Below are 18,309 nucleotides of genomic sequence, written 5' to 3'. Positions count from 1 at the left end.
ATTTATTTATTTACATGTCTGTGTCTCATTATAGACCTTAAGTTCCTTGCAATCAGAAACTAGACCTCACTTTTGTATCAGCATCAGACACACTGCTTGATAAAGACAGGGGGCTTGATAAATGTTGAGTGAACAAATGAATGAATACCATGTACCCGCGCCCAATCTCCCAAACCAAAATTCTGTCATCTTCCATTCCTCTTCTTCTGCCTCCGAATGCCAACTGGTCTTAAGTCCTGTTGATTCTACACCGCCTGCTCCCCTGAAGATCTCTCAAATTCATGCCCCTCCTCCCTATCTTAATGCCACGGCTCTACACTGGGCTCCATTTCCCCTTGCTTGAACGAGATTTGTTCCCCTCCAAACCACTCTCCACACTATTGCTGGATTTTTTAAACTTTATTAGAAAAATAGTACATACTCATAAAAAAATTTTAGGCAATCCAGAAATAAAAGCACAATACCCTCCCAGTATACATAAAGCTATATTGCCCCCTCCCCTCCAATCCCAATACCTGGAGGTTATCACTGTGAACAGTTTAGCATACCTCCTTTCAAACCTTTTCCTTTGCATACACAAGTATATACACACACATACATACACACGTGGTTTGGGCTTTTACAAAAATGGGGTCACACTTGTCTGTTACATATGGTTCTTCAATTTCTTTCATCCAATGTACAGAAAATTTCTAAAACACAAATCTGATTCAATCATCCCACCAGAATTCATCATTTCCCATAATATATAAATCACACTTATTATCGTCAAGGATATGCTTCCTGCGTCTTTCAGGCTCATCTCTAGCCATTCCAGCATAAATCACCTCTCATCCTTTCTGGGACAAGGCAGGCAGAATCAATCAATCTAGGAACACACTCTGCTATCTCTAGACTTCGGCCTTTTCACTTCATGTTACACTCTGTCTGGACTTTTCTTTATCTGGCAAGCTCCTACTGATTCTTCAACAGTCAGCTTACAAATTACCTCTAGGAAGACTTCCCTGGCTTTTCTGAACATGATCACTCCTCTGTTTTCCCCTATATTTTGTGTCTAGCTTCTTAATTGCACTCATTGCAGAGCACTGTAAGGATTTATAAACATGCTTTGAATTCCACTCCCCCTCCCCCAACACGAAGGCGAGCTCTTCCGGCGAAAGCAATGTGTCGTCTTTGCCTTTACATCTTAAGGATCTGACAGAGTTCTTGTCACGGAGGAGACGCTCAATAACAAATCTCTTGAGGATGTTATGATTCTGGGAACATTTACCTAGTACCTACTATGCATAGGCCCATGTTCTAAGCATGAAAAGAAACAGAAGACATAGTCTTTGCCCTAAGGAACCCTTTCCCCTGGGGAGGAGGGGTACAGAACACATTCACAAAGCAATGGATCATTTCTGACATATAGGCCGTTTCAAAGATTGGTAGCCATTTGCCTCATCATATAATTGAATAAATAATAAAGCCACAGGCAGTCTGTCCGATAGGTTCATGTGTTTACTGGGGCGCAGAGCCCACCAGAACCCAATTCTCTGTCCCAGCAAGGGGGCTGTCACCCGTTCCAGCCTGCAAATTACAAAGCGGAGATGATGCCACGCTTGGCAAATTTTGAAGACACCAGGAAGACAGAGAGTTGTTATTCCTTTCATCATTTGTCCTCCTTCCTGAGGGAAAAGGGGTACTGAGAGCAGTAAGTAGAGCTAAAGGAGGGTGCTGGAAGCAGAGAAGATTGCTCTCCTTTTGTCAGTGGTAGGGGAGAAGGGGTTGCTTGGTTTTAAATCACAGTGTGGCACTGCCCCAAGAAGATCAGAAGAGGTGACTTATTATGATTTATTTATTATTTCTTAATAAATTAATCCAGTGATTTCAGGATCAGACACCATATAATCATAAACAAATCAGGGAAGGTGAACCGCCTAGGCTGGAGACCAGGGAAGGCTGACCAAGGAGGCCCAAAGGAAGCCTCATTCATCAGAGTCCAAGTCACTGTCCCCAGCAATGGAGTGGAAATCCTCACTGTCCTCCTCGTCCTCTGACAGGTGGACCTGGCTTAGTACGCTCGGCCCAGAGCGCTGCTCTTCTTCCTCATCTTCTTCCTCCTCTGATACCTCATACCCACCGATGCTGCTGAAGCTTGTGTCTTGGGTGTTTGACTTGGGGTCAGGCTCCTCATAGCTCCCATAACTGAGAAGAGAAACATGTCATCTCTCAAGCTCGGGCACCATCCTCTAGATGACCAGTCCTATTCTCGGTGCCACCGAGGGATCAGCTCATCTCACCTCCCCTAGACACTAAAATGACTCATTCTGGACTGTTCTACAGGTCCCCAAGAGGAAAATGATCCCGTTCAAAACATCACCCTGCCAACTCCAATATACATTAAGAACCCGAATTAAAGTGCGCCCAAACAACACACTGCCAGCTTACGGGGCCATACATGTTCTGACAGCCTCATGGTTTCATGTACCATTTATAGCTTCACTCATCTGTGTTTCTAATTAGTCAACAGTCTTGAAGATTCTACTTCTTCAACAGATCTTCTCTCTGTCCCCTCCTTTCCACCTCTACTCTGCCTGCCATAGCTTAGTCCCTTGTTTTCTCTGGCCTGCACCACTGAACTCAGTCTTCATGCCTCCAGTCCTGCTCTCCTCCAATGAATTCTTCACACTTCCGCCAGAGTGCTCTTTATTTTTTATTCTTAATTTTACTTAAAAAAAAAATCACACAAGCAATGCATGTTCACTGGTTTTAAAAAAGATAGAGTATATACCAGAAAAAATGAGAAAAAGTCATCAAGAACTCCACCACCCAGAGATAATCTACTGGGGTATATGATCTTCCAAATTTTTTTTCTGTGTACTTCACTTAGATGCTTAACCATTTTGTCACTTGACAAAATTGGAATACTCTACAAGGTCTTTTAGGAATCTGCTTTTTTCACTAGTGATTATAATGACCATCTTTCCACATCAATAAACATACATCTAGAGCATCATTTTGATAGCTGTATGGTGTTCTGCTACACGGCTGTAACAGGGTTTATGCAACAAGTGTCTCACCAGGCTATTTAAGCTGTCTCCAACTTTCCCACTATTAAAAACAGTGCTGTGGGGCGCCTGGGTGGCGCAGTCGGTTAAGCGTCCGACTTCAGCCAGGTCACGATCTCGTGGTCCGTGAGTTTGAGCCCCGCATCAGGCTCTGGGCTGATGGCTCAGAGCCTGGAGCCTGTTTCCGATTCTGTGTCTCCCTCTCTCTCTGCCCCTCCCCCGTTCATGCTCTGTCTCTCTCTGTCCCAAAAATAAATAAAAACGTTGAAAAAAAAAATTAAAAAAAAAAAACAGTGCTGTGATGAAACTCCTTGTACAAGTGTCTTGATGAAGGTGTTTTATTATTGCCATAGGATAACTTCCTAGACATGGAACGTTGGGGGCCAAAGGGAATGCCCATTTTTTAAAGTTTTTGGTTTATAAGAATAAATTGCTATACCTCTCTCACACCCACCACGGTGTGTTTTTCCTCACGTTCTTCCAACCCTGGGCATTATCACCCATTTTCATCTCTGTCAATCTTAGAGGCAAAATATTGCATTTCGTGGTTTTACTGACTTTCTTTGGTTCTTAGGAAAATTATTTTTTCACATAGTTATGGGCCATTTGCATTTCTTTTGGGGTACAGAGCAATCGTTCCAAAATGTATATCTGCTCCTATTTCTCGTTCAGTGTCTGCCCCAAACTTTCAGGCCCGTCATGATTTGATCCTTACCTACCTCTTTAAATCGGTTCCATCACATGGATCATGGATCAAAAGCTCCAGCCATGGAGCTGCCTGCATTCTCTAGAATTGTTTCATGCCTCCTATCCTGTTCTGGCTCTCTGAAGTGCCCTTTGCTTTCTTCTTCACCTAGCTAAATTCCTAGTCTGAGTTAGCTCAGTTTCCTCCTCTAAGTGGCTCCCCTTCCCCAATAGTACCCAAGTCCCAGAAAAACCCTGTGGTTACCTGTCACAGCACTTTCACGTCACACTATGATTGTCTATTTACCTGCTCTAAGTTTCCCAGTAGCCCGAACTCGTTGAAGGAAGGGACCGCATCTTATTTGCTCTTTAAGTTGTGATATAAATATTTGCTTAATGAGTCAATAAAGACCCTAACTGCTTGTTGTATACCTCTGGCTAGATGTATCCGACATGTCTTAAATCTAACGTGTCCAAAGACAAATTCATTTTCTCCTCCTTTCCCACCTCATCTAATACCTGTTCTTCCTCTTTCCTAGCTCAGTGACATTCCCATTCATGAAATATCTTACCTCCCTACCTCCTGAATACAACTGATCTATCTTCTCAACAGCTCTTGTATGTCCCTTCCTTTCCCCCATGCTTCTAACAGATCCCAGTTGAAATCCTTACCATTGCCCTAGAGTTATTTAACACAAAAGCCTTCCCTTTCCTTGAAGTGATGATCCCCATTACCCAAACTCCAAGTGTCTCAACATGCCATTTAAGGTCCTCTGCAATACAATCCCCTGCTACTTCTGGAGCCAACAACCTCCCAACAACCTCCCTTTACTCGAGAACATCCTTCTTCTATTTCAGTGCGCCTCTGCACATACTGTCCCGTCTCTAAGGATCTCCTCACCTGCTGCCACTTTTCTACTTAATAGACACCTATTCAGCCTGTCAGGTCCAGTTCAAATGTTCCCTCATCTGCAAAATGTTCCATGATCACTCCAAGCAGAGTGAGGTACTCCATCCTCAGTGGTGACTTGGCACTTTGTACTTAACTTATGCTATAGCACTTAGCACATTATATCCAATGATTTTGTTTGCATCAGCCTCCTCCACTAGGCTTTGAGGTCCTCAAGGGCAGGATACGGCTTGCTCCTCTGTGTATCCTCAAGGGGCTAGCACAGTGTCTGGCTCTAGGTGCTCAGGAAATCTCTGCTGGATGAAACTAATCTGATGCTGGGCCCTCTGACATCAGAGCTGGGCACTGATGCCACAGCCCTGTAGCACATTGCTCCCAATTACCTGATGTTGCTATCCTCCAAACCATGAGAAGCCTCCCCACCGTCTCCGTCATAGGACATCATGCTTTCTTCATTTTCCATGCCCATCCTTGTGTTCTCCTGAAGCATGCGGGGTTGTTTGGGTCTTATCCCACCAGACCCCACATCAGAGTCACTTCCGCTTTCACTCAGCTGGATAGCTGTGAAAAGAAGGAGGGCCTGAGATAAGCTTGACAGAATTAACATCTTTGGCTTGGTCTTCCAAAACTAGTTACGGCCATATATCCACACAGGCACTGTGAATCCCTCACCTCGGAGTGCCTAGGGACAGTATCGGCAAGACCGTAGTTCGGAAACAGGACCCAAATAACCACTTCCTTTCCTCATTGCAGTCCAATCTTGGTTATTTTTCCCCCATCATCTCCTATACTTTTTCTCTGCCACTGCCAGTAATTGACAAAATAAACCAAGAGGGATTTTTTTTTTAATTGAAGTATAATTGACATACAATGTTGTACTGGTTTCGGGTGTACAACACAGTGATTTGACAATATACATTACACTATGCTTACCACAGTGTAGCTACCATCTGTCAACATGCAATACTATTACAGTATCACTGACTAATTCCCTATGCTGTGCCTTTTATTCCTGTGACTTATTCATTTCATAACTGGAAGACTGTACCTCCCACTCCTCTTCACCCATTTTCTCTGCCCCCCATCCTGCTGCGCTTCGGCAGCCATTGGTTTGTTCTCTGTATTTATGGGTCTGTTTCAGCTCTTTTTGGTTTTGTTTCGTTTCTTAAATTGCACATGAGTGATTATATGGTATTTTGTCTGACTTATTTTACTTAGCATAGTACCTTCTAGGTCCATCCATGTTGTCGCAAATGGCAAGATCTCATTCTTTCTTTTGGTTGAGTAAAGCGGGGTCTTTCTTATTTTCCTTCCCCGTTACGAATATAATACTTCTTTCCCATCTTCATCAAGTATTCAACTCACAGATGTTACTTAGGCATTGCCTTTCCCACTGTCGTCTTTTTCACTCTCTAGGTTATATCTCTTCACCTCCTCTAAGGCTAATGAATGTAATCCTACAAGTGAGTGCTCAATCCTCTGAGTCTAGTAATGGGACTGCAAGAAAAGAGCAGCTTCTGGTAAGAGCGTATGTGGCTGGAAGTTTCCTCTCCAGTCCTCAGGGTGCTGCGGTGAGCTACCCAGAACAGAAACCAAGGAACACGACTTACCGGAGAAAGGATTATCTCCTTCTTCATCACTGCCGGCGTCTTCCTCATCATCTTCTCCTTCAGACATAAGCAAATCCTCATACAGGACACTGGCTTGAGGCTGCTGCACAGTTCCTTCCTCTTCATCTGCGAGATCACCATCTGCATCTTCACCTTCCTGAACAAGACCAGCTGGGGTCAAAGTCCCATCAAGGGACCGAGTGAGAGACCACAAGCCACCACCAGCACCACCCTTGCTGCCTCACAAGAAGTTAAGTAATTGTGGTGGATAGATTTGTTTAGCTGATTCCAAGGATTAAAGTCGGATTGGGCCTCACTATGGAGACTCTCTGGTATCACCCTGGGATTTGGCCTGCCCTGTACTAGTGGGGCTCCTATCATATAAGGGCATAATGTAACCATAAGCTTTCTGTAAGCATACTCACTGGGGCTGGAGTCTTAGGTTTCCCATCCTCCTCCTCATCATCATACCCTTCAATATCTACATCAGAGTCTTCCTCGCCCAGCCTACCTCGGCCCTGGCGCATCTGAGTAAGGAACACAAATAGCACATCATTGAGGGACGTGCCTGTAGGAGGAGTTAACCAAAGGCTCTCACCCAGGACGGATGCTCCTCCCTGATATCCCAGCCAACCCCACAGCTAGTGGGGGCTGTTTACATAGCTCAAGGCATGTGTGCTTCGTCCCATTCATTCTTTGGAAATCACTGGTAGAGTTAAAACAACAACAACAACAACAACAACAACAACAGACTCAAAGAATAGGAGGGTCCTTGGTCTACTCTTGCTGTATCATCACAAGGAGACTCTTCCTTCCTAATCGAAGCTTTCCTCAGCTTCTGTCGGATTCTCTGGGACAGAAAAACTGTCCTGGGTTTTGTACTCTCCAGTGGAACAAATCTCCTGACTGAGGTCAGCTGATACAGCCGATAAGATTTTTGGCTTCAGAAGAGGAGTATCTTCTGACACCTCTAGAACAGGCCAATCTCTCAAATTTAATTGAATTTCATAAATAATTTTAATTTAGATTTAGCATACATACAGTACAGTAGAAGGGCCAATTATTTTGAACTCTGTCTCTGAATGCAGCTAGTTGGTCTTTCTAGTCACCTGTGAGGTTGCTCTGATGCCTCATACACTTTTCATACTTGTGCCTTCCCTGAAGTTCTGTTGTGCCTGACTCTGCCCGTGGGGACAGACAGAAGACAACGCAAGTCATGTGACCTGCCACCAGCTTGCCTTGAAATCACATTGGTAAGGCTTCATTCTTAGGGCCAAAAGGGCCTAATCATCCATGATACATGTCATATATCACCACCATTCTCCCACTCCCCACCAAAGCATATCACCAATGTCATGAAGAGAAAAAGAACATCCTACCTGTGTCACCTGCTTTTCTGGAGTGGCAGCGGGAATGTCCAGGACAGACATATTACTCTCATCTTGAAACACAGAGGCATCCCGAGACATACTGAGGGATGTGTTGGTGTCATACAAATCAGGAGGCTGTGGCACAAATGTACAACTTAGCTTCTATTTAGGAAAAGGGAGTAAGAAATACAGAACTCCCCTTTAGAGCATTCACTGCAGAAGAAGGTCATGCAGAGCAATCCATTTAAAGAGAAAATAGTTTGACACAGCTTTGTGCACAGGTTTTTGGGAATCTTTCAAATGCTGCTCATTCTAGCAGAGAGGCATCTGATGTATATGATCTGAAGCCTGAAGTGGAAAAGCATCAAAGCTATGGGGCAATTCTATGTCCCGACAGCCTTTCTGTTCAATAACCTAGTGTCTTCTAAGCTTTGCCTTATTGTTTTCAGACCTGGGGCTTCGTACCTGTTCAATTTTGACTGGCTTAGAGACATCTAATAGGAAATGGGATAAAGGAATTGCAATTCCAACAAGAGCATGTAGTGGGTTAATCGTTTATGAGCTCACCAAAGGATGATGCTACGAGGCAAAATGGTGTGGTGAAAAAACGTGGGCTTTGGAACAAAACGTCCTGGGTTTGAGTCCTGGCTCCACCACCTGCTAGGTGAGTAACTTCAAGAGATTATTTAATCACTCTAAGCCTTGGTTTCCTCAATTATAAAACATGGGTGATAATGTCTGCCTCCTAAGGTTGTTGGGAGAAGGTGTAAGCTCCTTACCCCATGCCTGGTATTCAATAAATTATAGATCCCTTCCCTCTTCCCTCTCCTGAAGAGAACAGGGATTTAGCAAATGGACTTTTCAGTGACAGGAGGGCAGGAGGAACTGATAGACAACAGGCTGGAGAAGTAAGAAAGAGTTCTCTGAAAATCTGGTGAAGGGTAGAAATATTATGCGGCTGTTTAGAAATCACGTTTTCAAAGACTATTCTCTCTCTGCCCTTCCCCTGCTTACTCTCGCAGTCTCTCTCAAAAATAAATAAAATATTAAAAAACTTTAAAATAAAGTGTGTCTATATACGCTTGTGTGCACATGCACACACACACATATCACACTGCAGATTTGAAGGAAACACACCAACATGTTCACAGCGATTGGTTCTTTCTGAGTGGTGGACTTAACTCTAGGTAATTTATTTCTCCTTTATTATTTCCCAAGGAGCATGTTGCGTTTAACAAAAACCCAACATTGGTGTTACTTTGTGGGTTTTCTTTTTTTTAAAGCAAACAAGCAAGGCTGATTGAAGAGGGTTTTGGAGAGAGGCAAAACGGAATTGAAAGCATTGAGAGCAGATAAACTCGTGGCTGAACAGAAGAGAAGATCAGGGAATGAGGGGCTAGTGGGAAATTGCAAAGTGAGCAATTTTAGATAGTGTTAAGCAGAATGTGCGATGCAACACGAGAGCAGTGGAACAGCTGAGTGAAAATACAGTCTTGACTACCACCATTTAAGGCCGGAAGTAACGTATGATTACTGTTATGTTTCTATACAACCAGAATTACAACAGGTTAAACTTACACAAACACGCTTTCGTAACATTTGGGTTTGAAAGTCGTGATGAACAAGGACAATTACTCAGACTCATCTTCCTCAGGGTAAGGGAAAATGCACCGGGCTTATACTTCAAGATGTGTATATGAGTGAAGGCAATGGCGAGAGGGCGACTTGGGAGTGATGAAGAGGCACCATCTACGCCCTATTCTTCATGGGAGCCCCTGTGACTGGCCTGGGCAACAGCTCCGGCTCAGGAGGGAGAACAGTGACCAGGCTCTCCTCAGCCACCTGAGGCCATGTGGGAGCAGGAGGAAAAGAAAGGAAGATAACCTTTGGGTCTAAGGGTTTGATTCACAGAAGACTAGGTTTCCACTGTCACAGACTAGAGCAAACCGCGTGCCACTCAGTGGCTACACTCTTCTGAGGAATGACGGCCAAAACCCAGGCTTTAACTTACCAGAAAGGGCCTTGCAGGAGCTGTGGGCCTATTACCAAAAAGGGCCTTCCTGGGCAACATCACTCACCCAAGCCCCCCGGCCCCAATCTGCCCACATACTCCAAGAGCCTTCCCTTGTTCTGGGCCTGGAAGAAGTATCTTAGGGCTCTTTATACTTGGCCCCTCAGCCACCTAGGTTTTGGGGTGAAAGAGAGTAAAAGACAGAGAGGGAGAGTGCACGCATGAGATACAAACAGCAAAAGTCCAACACAGAGCACACAGGTGGCAGTATCAGTTCAGAGTAGAATGAAAAAAAGTTTTCCAGTGGGAACAGGGAGGATTTTGCATTAAAATATTTGGCTAAATATGAAAGGGCTCCTGAGAACTTTGTAGACAGTTGTCATACAGACAAGGAAACATTTACTGAATGTCTACTATGTGCCAGGCAAATTAACTCATTTGATGTTTATAATCATCTCAGAAAGTACATTTTAGAGAAGTGGAGACGGGAGTTAAAGGGCTTAACTCCCCAAGCTCACAAAGCTAGGTAATAGAACTAAGATTCAAACCCAGGCGTGTTTTATCGCCAAAATTCATGTACTTCCCACTTTACCACAGTGCCTTCAATACAGAAATTCAAGCACCAGCCATATTCTGGTAAGTCCTATTCTTGAAATCTGGAAACATACTCTCTCTTATGTCCAAATTTTTCAATATATTCAACAGAAAGACTATAAATTTCTTATTAATCTTGCTCCCTACTCTTTTGACATGTAACTTTAAAAAAGTTATAAATGTTACCAGTCTTCATTTATAAGGAAAAGGAGTCAATCCAGGAAAATGGGTGACGTCTGAGCTACACTGGGATACCTCAGAGGGAATAAGTCATCAGGCCTATAAGGCACAGGAACAACGTGGCCAATGTCTGTAACTGAGAATTCTATACTTTAGGGAAGTCTTCGAGCCCCATTTCATGGGCAAGGGAACTCCAGAGACTCCAGAAGACACGTTTGGCCATGGCAGTCAGGAATCTGGTATTTGTGAACACTGCCTAAACAACTAAGGCCCCACCCCACTCATTCATCCCACACCTGCTTCTTCTGGATTCAACAAGGCCACCAAGACCCATGGTCCTCACTCACCTTAGCCTTTGAGAAGACAAGAAAGCACACGAAAGGCATATGAAGAGGAAGGACAGAGAAGAAGGGTATCTCAGTAAATGTATCTGTTAACATGCTCCCAATTTCCCAAACTAATAAGCAAACTATAAGAGGCAGTTCTTAGTCTTCAAACTCACCTGAGGTGTGTAAGGCCCTGGAGTCATGGGGTCCAGGCTTTCTAATTCTGCTTCCTCCAAAGCAGCTTCCTTAGCTGTACATATATCCTTCTCGAGTTGAGTCAAATGCTCATCATACTGAGAAATAAAGAATATTAGTGAATTCACCGAACATGTGTTTTGGGCACTGGGGATATAAAAGTAAACAAAGCAGACAAAAATCCTTGTCTTCATGGACCTTATTTCCAGTGGCAGGTCACATACGATAATTACAGTAAATCATGACATAGTTTGTTAAGAACATTTAGTGCTAGGCAGGAAAATAAAGCAGGAAAGGAAATAAGGGATGAGGGGTGAGGTTGGGGGGGCAGGAGGTTACATTTGAAAATCAGATGGGCAGGGAAGGCCTCCTCACCCAAGGGAACAAAGAGATTCCAGGATGCTACATCCCAAGGGGACCCCCTCCCTACCACGTACCTCAGTTAGTGTCTGGTAACAGACATTCACAATTTCCTGGGCAGTCTTAGTATACTGACTTTCGGGCCCTACAAAAGAAAGGAAAACGCCATGACCTTTGCAGACTTCAGTTCCAGAAATTTATTTCCAGCACTGGCAGTAGTGTCCCATGGTATCCTAGCCTCAAGAAATCATGCTTCGGCTTTAACTTGGACTCTTGCTCTAATCTTGGAGGTGGAAAATTTCAAATCCATACCAAAACAGAGACACTAATATGATGAACTTTCATGTACCCATTACCCAGCTTCAATGATTACCAATACAGGGCTAGTTTCATTTCATTTAAACCTCAACGTTTACACTCCTCCCAAATTATTCTGAAGCACATTCCAGTATCATTTCTGAAGCAAATTCCAGTATCATTTATTTCATCCACAAATTGTTTTAGTACGTGTCTTTGAGGACTCTTCTTTTTTTTAAAGGTCCTATCTATCTATCTATCTATCTATCTATCTATCTATCTATCTAGGGAGAGAGTATGTGTGCGCAGGAGAGGGGCAGAGGGAGAGAGGGAGAAGGAAAGTGAGGGAGAGAATCTCAAGCAGGCTCCATGTGCAGCACAGAGCCAGAGGTGGGGCTCAATCACATGACTCTGAAATCATGACCTGAGCTGAAATCAAGTCAGATGCTTAACCAACTGAGCCACGCAGGCACCCTTTTGAGGACTCTTCTAAAATATACTCCATATGATATTACAGTGGTAGATATGTATCATTATACATTTGTCAAAACTCACAGAATGTACACCTAGAATGAACCCTAATGTAAACTATGGGCTTTGGGTGATTATAATGTGCCAATGTAGGTTCATCAAATGTAACAAACGTATCACTTTGGTAGGGGATGTTGATGATGGGAGAGCCTATGCATATGTGGAGGTAGGGGGTATATGGGAACTCTGTATCTCCCACTCAATTTTCCTCTGAACTGCTCTAAAAAATTGAATCTATATTTATAAAAAAAAACAAACCAACTATATTACATCTGAAATAACTCACAATAATCCTTTAATATTATTCAATACCCAGTCAATATTTAAATTCCCCAATTGTTTCATAAAGGTTCTTTTACATTTGATTTCTTTGAATCATAATGCAAATAAAGTCCACACATTGCTTTGAGACACTTTTACCAGTTTGGTGATTCTTTTTTTTTTTTAAGTTTATTTTATTTATTTTGAGAGAGAGAACGAGCAAGTGGGGGAGGAACAGAGAGACAGAGAATCCCAAACAGATTCTGCACTGTCAGCATGGAACCCAACATGAGGCTCAAACCCACAAACCATGAGATCATGACCTGAGCTAAAATCAAGAGTTGGACACTTAACTGACTGAGCCACCCAATTTGGTGATTCTTAACTAGACTATACAGTTCCCCCATGGCCTTTGTCATAGGTTGCAGACTGGTGGCTTAGAAGTCAATCCAGTTTTGTTTAGCCCACATAAAAAATCATTTCAGTTTGTGAAGACAAACTGAGCTATACACCTATAACATAAACACTTTTTTGTATGTAAATTATACCTCAATAAAAAGTTTAGAAAAATCATACTTAGTTGACAATGTTTAATGAGCGAGAAATTTCATGTAAAACCCCAAATGTCTGGCTTCTCTTGAAGAATGAAAAGATGTGGCCACACAGAGCCGTCATTCCCACACAGCACCAATGGGCCAGGGCTGAGGAGCAGCTGCCCCTTTTAGATAAGGTGTGTGTTCTGCAGGTTACCAGCCCAGGTCTGCTTAACTCATTTATGCCTAGACCCTGAAGGCATCTGGGGTTTTAATCCTTAACTTCAATTATTCTTTAATATACTGTTCATTTACCCATTCATTCATTCTTAAAACATTTTTGAATACTTTCTATGTGCCAGACAGAAATGAGGACGATACAGACCATATCCTCAAGAAACTTAAAGTCTAGTACAGTAAGATAGAATATAAACAAATAGGGCAGGGGCGCCTGGGTGGCTCAGTCGGTTGAGTGTCCGACCGGCTCAGGTCATGATCTCATGGTTCATGAGTTCGAGTCCCGCATCGAGCTCTGTGCTGACAGCTCGGAGCCTGGAGCCTGCTTTGGATTCTGTGTCTCCCTCTCTCTCTGCCCCATCCCCACTCATGCTCTGTCTCTCTCTGTCTTAAGAATAAATAAAACATTAAAAAAATTTTTTTAAACAAATAGGGCAACAGAATGAAGTGAAAAAATTCATACAGGGTTCAGTAGAGGCACAGAGGAGGAAGTGGCCAATTCTGGGAAGTGAGAGGGGAAAAAGGAATTAGGAAAGGCTTCACAGGGTAGGTGATCCCTGAATTAAACCTAGTATTTATTAGGATGCAAAGGCTAAAAAATACACCATGTGTATATGTGCAACTTTCATGCCAGACCTACTCTGATTATTATAAGCTATTATATGAACAAAGAAGTCTCAGTTAAAATCTCAGATAGGCCATGTGTTCTTTCAAAGATGTATTCTTTCAAAGTTGTATCCTTACACAAGCTGACTGTGACAAACAAAAATAAACTAGAAAGAAAACAAAGTCCTCCATCAAGATATTTAGGACACACATACAGCCAACCAGAGCTGGCTCACCATCAAGACAGTTTCAGTGATAAGCCCGCAGCTCAAATTTCCAGAGCTCTAATCTCCTACGGCCACCAGTAGCCTGGTCCTCAAAATACTGAGGGAGACAGACTGCAAAAGGTCTCAGATAAGCTTGCTCTTGTTGATAGCAATACAGGATGCTCGAGTAAATAGGCTGCATACAGGCCACAGGCCTCCTTCTGCAAGCCAATGCAAACAAGAACTGCATATGGTATGCTGACAACGCTACCTATGGGGACTTGCCTTGTAGTTACAATTCCAGCCTATACATGAAGAATATAGACCTTACATGACTTCAGTTTTGAAACCTAAACCTCAACTAACCCTTTAACACCTCAATGCTCTTCTTTAAAATACAGGAAAAATTAGGGGCACCTGGGTGGCTCAGTTGGTTAAGCATCTGACTTCGGCTCAGGTCATGATCTCACGGTTTGTAAGTTCAAGCCCCGCGTCGGGGTCTGTGCTGACAGCTCAGAGCCTGGAGCCTGCTTCAGATTCCATGTCTCCCCCACTCTCTCTGCCCTCCCCTGCTCACACTCTATCAAAAATACACATTAAAAATATTTTGCAGATGGAACCTCTTCCTTCCCCATTTTCTTTGCAGTATATAACTAAAGAAATACCCACTAATAATAACCCCAAAATATATAAAAACACACACACTTATTTACATAGCTGATATACCTGTCCTTGTCCATGTGTTCGGACTGCTAGCTGTTTGTGTGCCTTCTCAGTTTTTAAGTCTGTGCTCTCAAGCATGACAAGGGGTTCAGCTATTTAACTCTATTACTCTACTAAATGCAAAATAGCTTTGAAGTATTTTTGATAAAAGATGGTGGTGGAGTTGGCAAACCATTTTTAACATGAACAAAAAAGGATAAAATATCTAATTTGCCCAAAGGAAATGAAAACACTAAGTTGAAAAGATACATGCACCCCCATGTTTTTTTGCACCATTATTTACAGCAGCCAAGATATGGAAGCAGTGCAAGTGTCATCAAGAGATGACTGGATAAAGATGTGGTGTACACACACACACACGTACACAATGCAGTATTATTCAGCCATTAAAAAGAATGAAACCTTGCCATTTGCAACAACACGGATGGAGCTAGAGGGTATAATGCTAAGTCAGACAGAGAAAGACAAATGCCATATGATTTCACTTATATATGGAATCTAACCCCCCCCCAAAAATGAACAAGCAAACAAAAAACAGACTCTTAAAATACAGAGAACGAACTGGTGGTTGCCAGAGGGGTGGTGGGTGGGAGCATGGGTGAAATAGGTGAAGGGTATTAAGAGGTACAAACTTCTAGTTCTAAAATAAGTAAGTCTCAGAGGTGAAAACTACAGCATAGGGAACATGGTTAATAATATTGCAATAGAGTTGTACGCTGACAGACGGCGACTATTGTCACCACTACTGTGTCGAGAATAGTGCGATGTATAGAATTGTCGAATCCTTATGATGTACACCTGCAATTAATATAACATTGTATCTCAAGACACCTCAATAAATAAATAAATAAATAAATGCATACCCACCCCAAAAGGATAAGACACCCAGATGTTTTCTTATCCCAGGAATTCTTGAATGGGGTGGTAATGAGATAAAGAGATCCATGAATGTACTGAAACTAAACAAAATTCTATATGTAATATACAGTTTTCTGGGTGGAAGATCCATGGTTTTTCATCAGACTCTCAAAAGGGTCTATAACCACACCATTTCCATAAAGCTAAAAATACTGCTCTCTATTCTGCAGCAGTCAGGAGCTTACTAGAAGTAGGATGATCAACAGTAGGCTTCACAGATTAGGAAGAAAAGAGGAGTCCAGCAAAGAGACATATAAACTAACAGGGTCTCTGTGGGAATAATAAAGGTGCTGGAGCTATCATAGGGGGAAAAGGAGTAAGTGGAAAGTGAATTCAATTTCCTAGTCCCTAAAGGGTCACAACACAGAAAACCAGAACTAATTTTTTAACGAGTGATTCCCAAAACAACACAAAAATGAATGAAAGATAAGGCCATCTATGAATTATCACTGTGCCCTACAGGAGAATAAGCTACCCGTTTATAAAAAGAAATGTTTTTCCAAATATACTTTGCTTTTCTCTCTCTCCTTAAATCAGAGCAATGTAATTGCAAATGTCTTGTCAAGGAAATAAATCTATACTTGGCCTTATTTCAAATAAGGATTGGCAGTAACCTACAGAATCATATAGAATTCAAATCCAAATGTCCTTAAGTAGTGGTAATTCCAATGACAGCTCAGGAAGGCTGATTTTCCACCCAAATCAAGAAAATTCTTTTTGTCATTTCTAAGTTAATTGACCTCTGCAGAGATGTGAGAAGAAAGCTGCAAGCTTCATGGTTCTGGTGAGAGAGGGAAAACAAGTATTATTGCTTCCTGAAAGGTTTCAGTGAAAATACCAGTCAAGTTGGTGAGCAGTCCTGCTCAACCAAGGAGAAAAGGATGTTTGTGATCACTCTCAAGCTCACATATCCTTTGAGAATCTTTCCGTCGATACCCAAAACAACCTTCCTCCTAAGAAAATGAGTACTCTGCCAAAACAAACCTAAAGTATTATCTGACAGTGAACGGTGCAGGGGGATATGCACGTGTTCCAATGTGAATAATTAAAATTAAAAAATCAAATCAAATCCTAGTAGCAGTAGAAAGCTCCCTTAAAAAAATCAGTGCCAGATTTAAAAAGAGAGAAGAAATCCATATAGCTAATTCCTAAAGAAACTATGCAATGGTCCACAGATCCCAAAGAAACTGAGCTTGAACTCTCTCAATTCTTAGATATTTATCACAAACTAGGTCCAGAAAAGGTAAAAAGAGAAGTAAATCTAATCTTCGAGACTGTAGCTAGGCTCTTTACATTATGTAGAATGTGGATCAAATGCAAATTAAGATATTTAGTTTCCAAGGTAAGAGGTCTGATCTCTCAAACCGGAGTAACAGAACCTCACTCAGAATCTGGACCAGAAATTCGAGAAGCCAGAAACTATCCAGAGGAGAACTGGGGTAATAAATCTCACTGGACAAAGGTATGATTTACATTCAAGACTATCTGATGAAAAGCCCTAAAGAACCTGAAAATGCTTCTCTCTTTCCTAAATGAACCACTATTCCATTCGGCAACTTAAAAAAATACATACGGGGCGCCTGGGTGGCTCAGTCGGTTAAGCATCCGACTTCGGCTCAGGTTATGATCTCATCGTTCTCGAGTTCGAGCTCCGCATTGGGCTCTGTGCGGACAGCTCAGAACCTGGAGCTTGTTTCAGATTCTGTGTCTCCCTCTCTCTCTGTCCCTTCCCCACTTGCGCTCTCTCTCTCTCAAAAATAAATACACATTAAAATTAAAAAAAATACATATAACACAGTCTTGGCTAAACAGTCACATCATATCTCTACAGCCATTGGAAAAAATAACCACATAATGACTTCAAAACACCTTTTCCTGTAGAGTACAATTCATAACAGGCCTTAACTCTTCATTTTTAAGCCAAGTACAGTGCCAGGTTCTGGTGATACAAAGATAAAAATTAAAAAACAAAACAGAACAAACTAACAAAAACAAGACAGGTCCTTGACCTTGATGCCTTTTATCGCCTCATGAAGATTATACACTCACAATTTCAATAATGGAGAAAGTAATAAGGGACTGTAGAGGAAGTAGCAATGTGTCATAGAATGAAGCAGTGTTAAAGAAGACTTCATAAAAATTGTTCTCTTCAAGTCAACAGTGATGTGCTAACTGCCAAATGTGGTGAACATTTTTCATACTTGACCTTGGAAGCCCTGTGTTGTGTTTGCAGCCGATACTTACTTCTTCCTTAAACTCTAATCCCATGGCTTCTGAAGCACCACTCTCCTTTCTTGGTACTGCAGCTCCACCTCTGGCCATTCGTTCACGCAACAGATATTTATTGAGTCTCTACTATGTGCCAAACATTACCCTAAGCACCAGGGATAAAAGACAGACATGGTTCCTGTCTACACGTAGCTTACAGCAATCACTTATTAGATTTAGACCATTAAGTCTACCTGTGGCCATTTTTCTTTCCGTACTCTTGGCCCAACTCTACATGATATCAACTACAATAGCTTATAAAGAATAAACATGGAGGAAGTTAACACTGATTTGTATCCCTCATGTTCAGGTTTTGTTTGGTTTCTCCTGACACCACAGAGGTGCCCTGAAAATACATTACACAAACTCCAGCGCTGAAAGCAAGCCTGTTTTTTTCTTGAGTCTCCTTTTTCTTTTAGTAAGTAATAATCTTTACTTT

General features: G+C 42.2%; 1 protein-coding gene across 10 annotated transcripts in view; it reads right to left on the bottom strand.

Annotated features, from left to right (window-relative positions):
• Positions 1–386: 386 nt before the first annotated feature.
• Positions 387–18,309, bottom strand: part of TAF1 (TATA-box binding protein associated factor 1) — a 90,927-nt gene continuing 73,004 nt past the window's right edge. For 2 of the 10 annotated variants that reach the window (XM_040467728.1, XM_040467730.1), the window contains exons 33-40: positions 11,368–11,435; positions 10,912–11,028; positions 10,757–10,762; positions 7,634–7,759; positions 6,680–6,781; positions 6,255–6,411; positions 5,028–5,205; positions 387–2,187 (exon numbers count right to left, since the gene is read on the bottom strand). In XM_040467728.1, the coding sequence (XP_040323662.1) occupies positions 1,968–2,187; positions 5,028–5,205; positions 6,255–6,411; positions 6,680–6,781; positions 7,634–7,759; positions 10,757–10,762; positions 10,912–11,028; positions 11,368–11,435 (974 nt within the window). In that variant the 3' untranslated portion in view covers positions 387–1,967. Of the gene's footprint in view, positions 2,188–5,027; positions 5,206–5,913; positions 6,142–6,254; positions 6,412–6,679; positions 6,782–7,633; positions 7,760–9,274; positions 9,467–9,635; positions 9,807–10,756; positions 10,763–10,911; positions 11,029–11,367; positions 11,436–17,846; positions 17,977–18,309 lie in introns of those variants that run through there. The other 8 variants (XM_040467732.1, XM_040467733.1, XM_040467731.1 and 5 more) reach the window with 7 other exon arrangements.

Source organism: Herpailurus yagouaroundi, unplaced genomic scaffold (assembly GCF_014898765.1).
Source record: "Herpailurus yagouaroundi ecotype Mexico unplaced genomic scaffold, PumYag 67569, whole genome shotgun sequence".
NCBI classification, from domain to species: Eukaryota; Metazoa; Chordata; class Mammalia; order Carnivora; family Felidae; genus Herpailurus; species Herpailurus yagouaroundi.
This window is presented reverse-complemented; position numbering and strand designations above follow the sequence as displayed.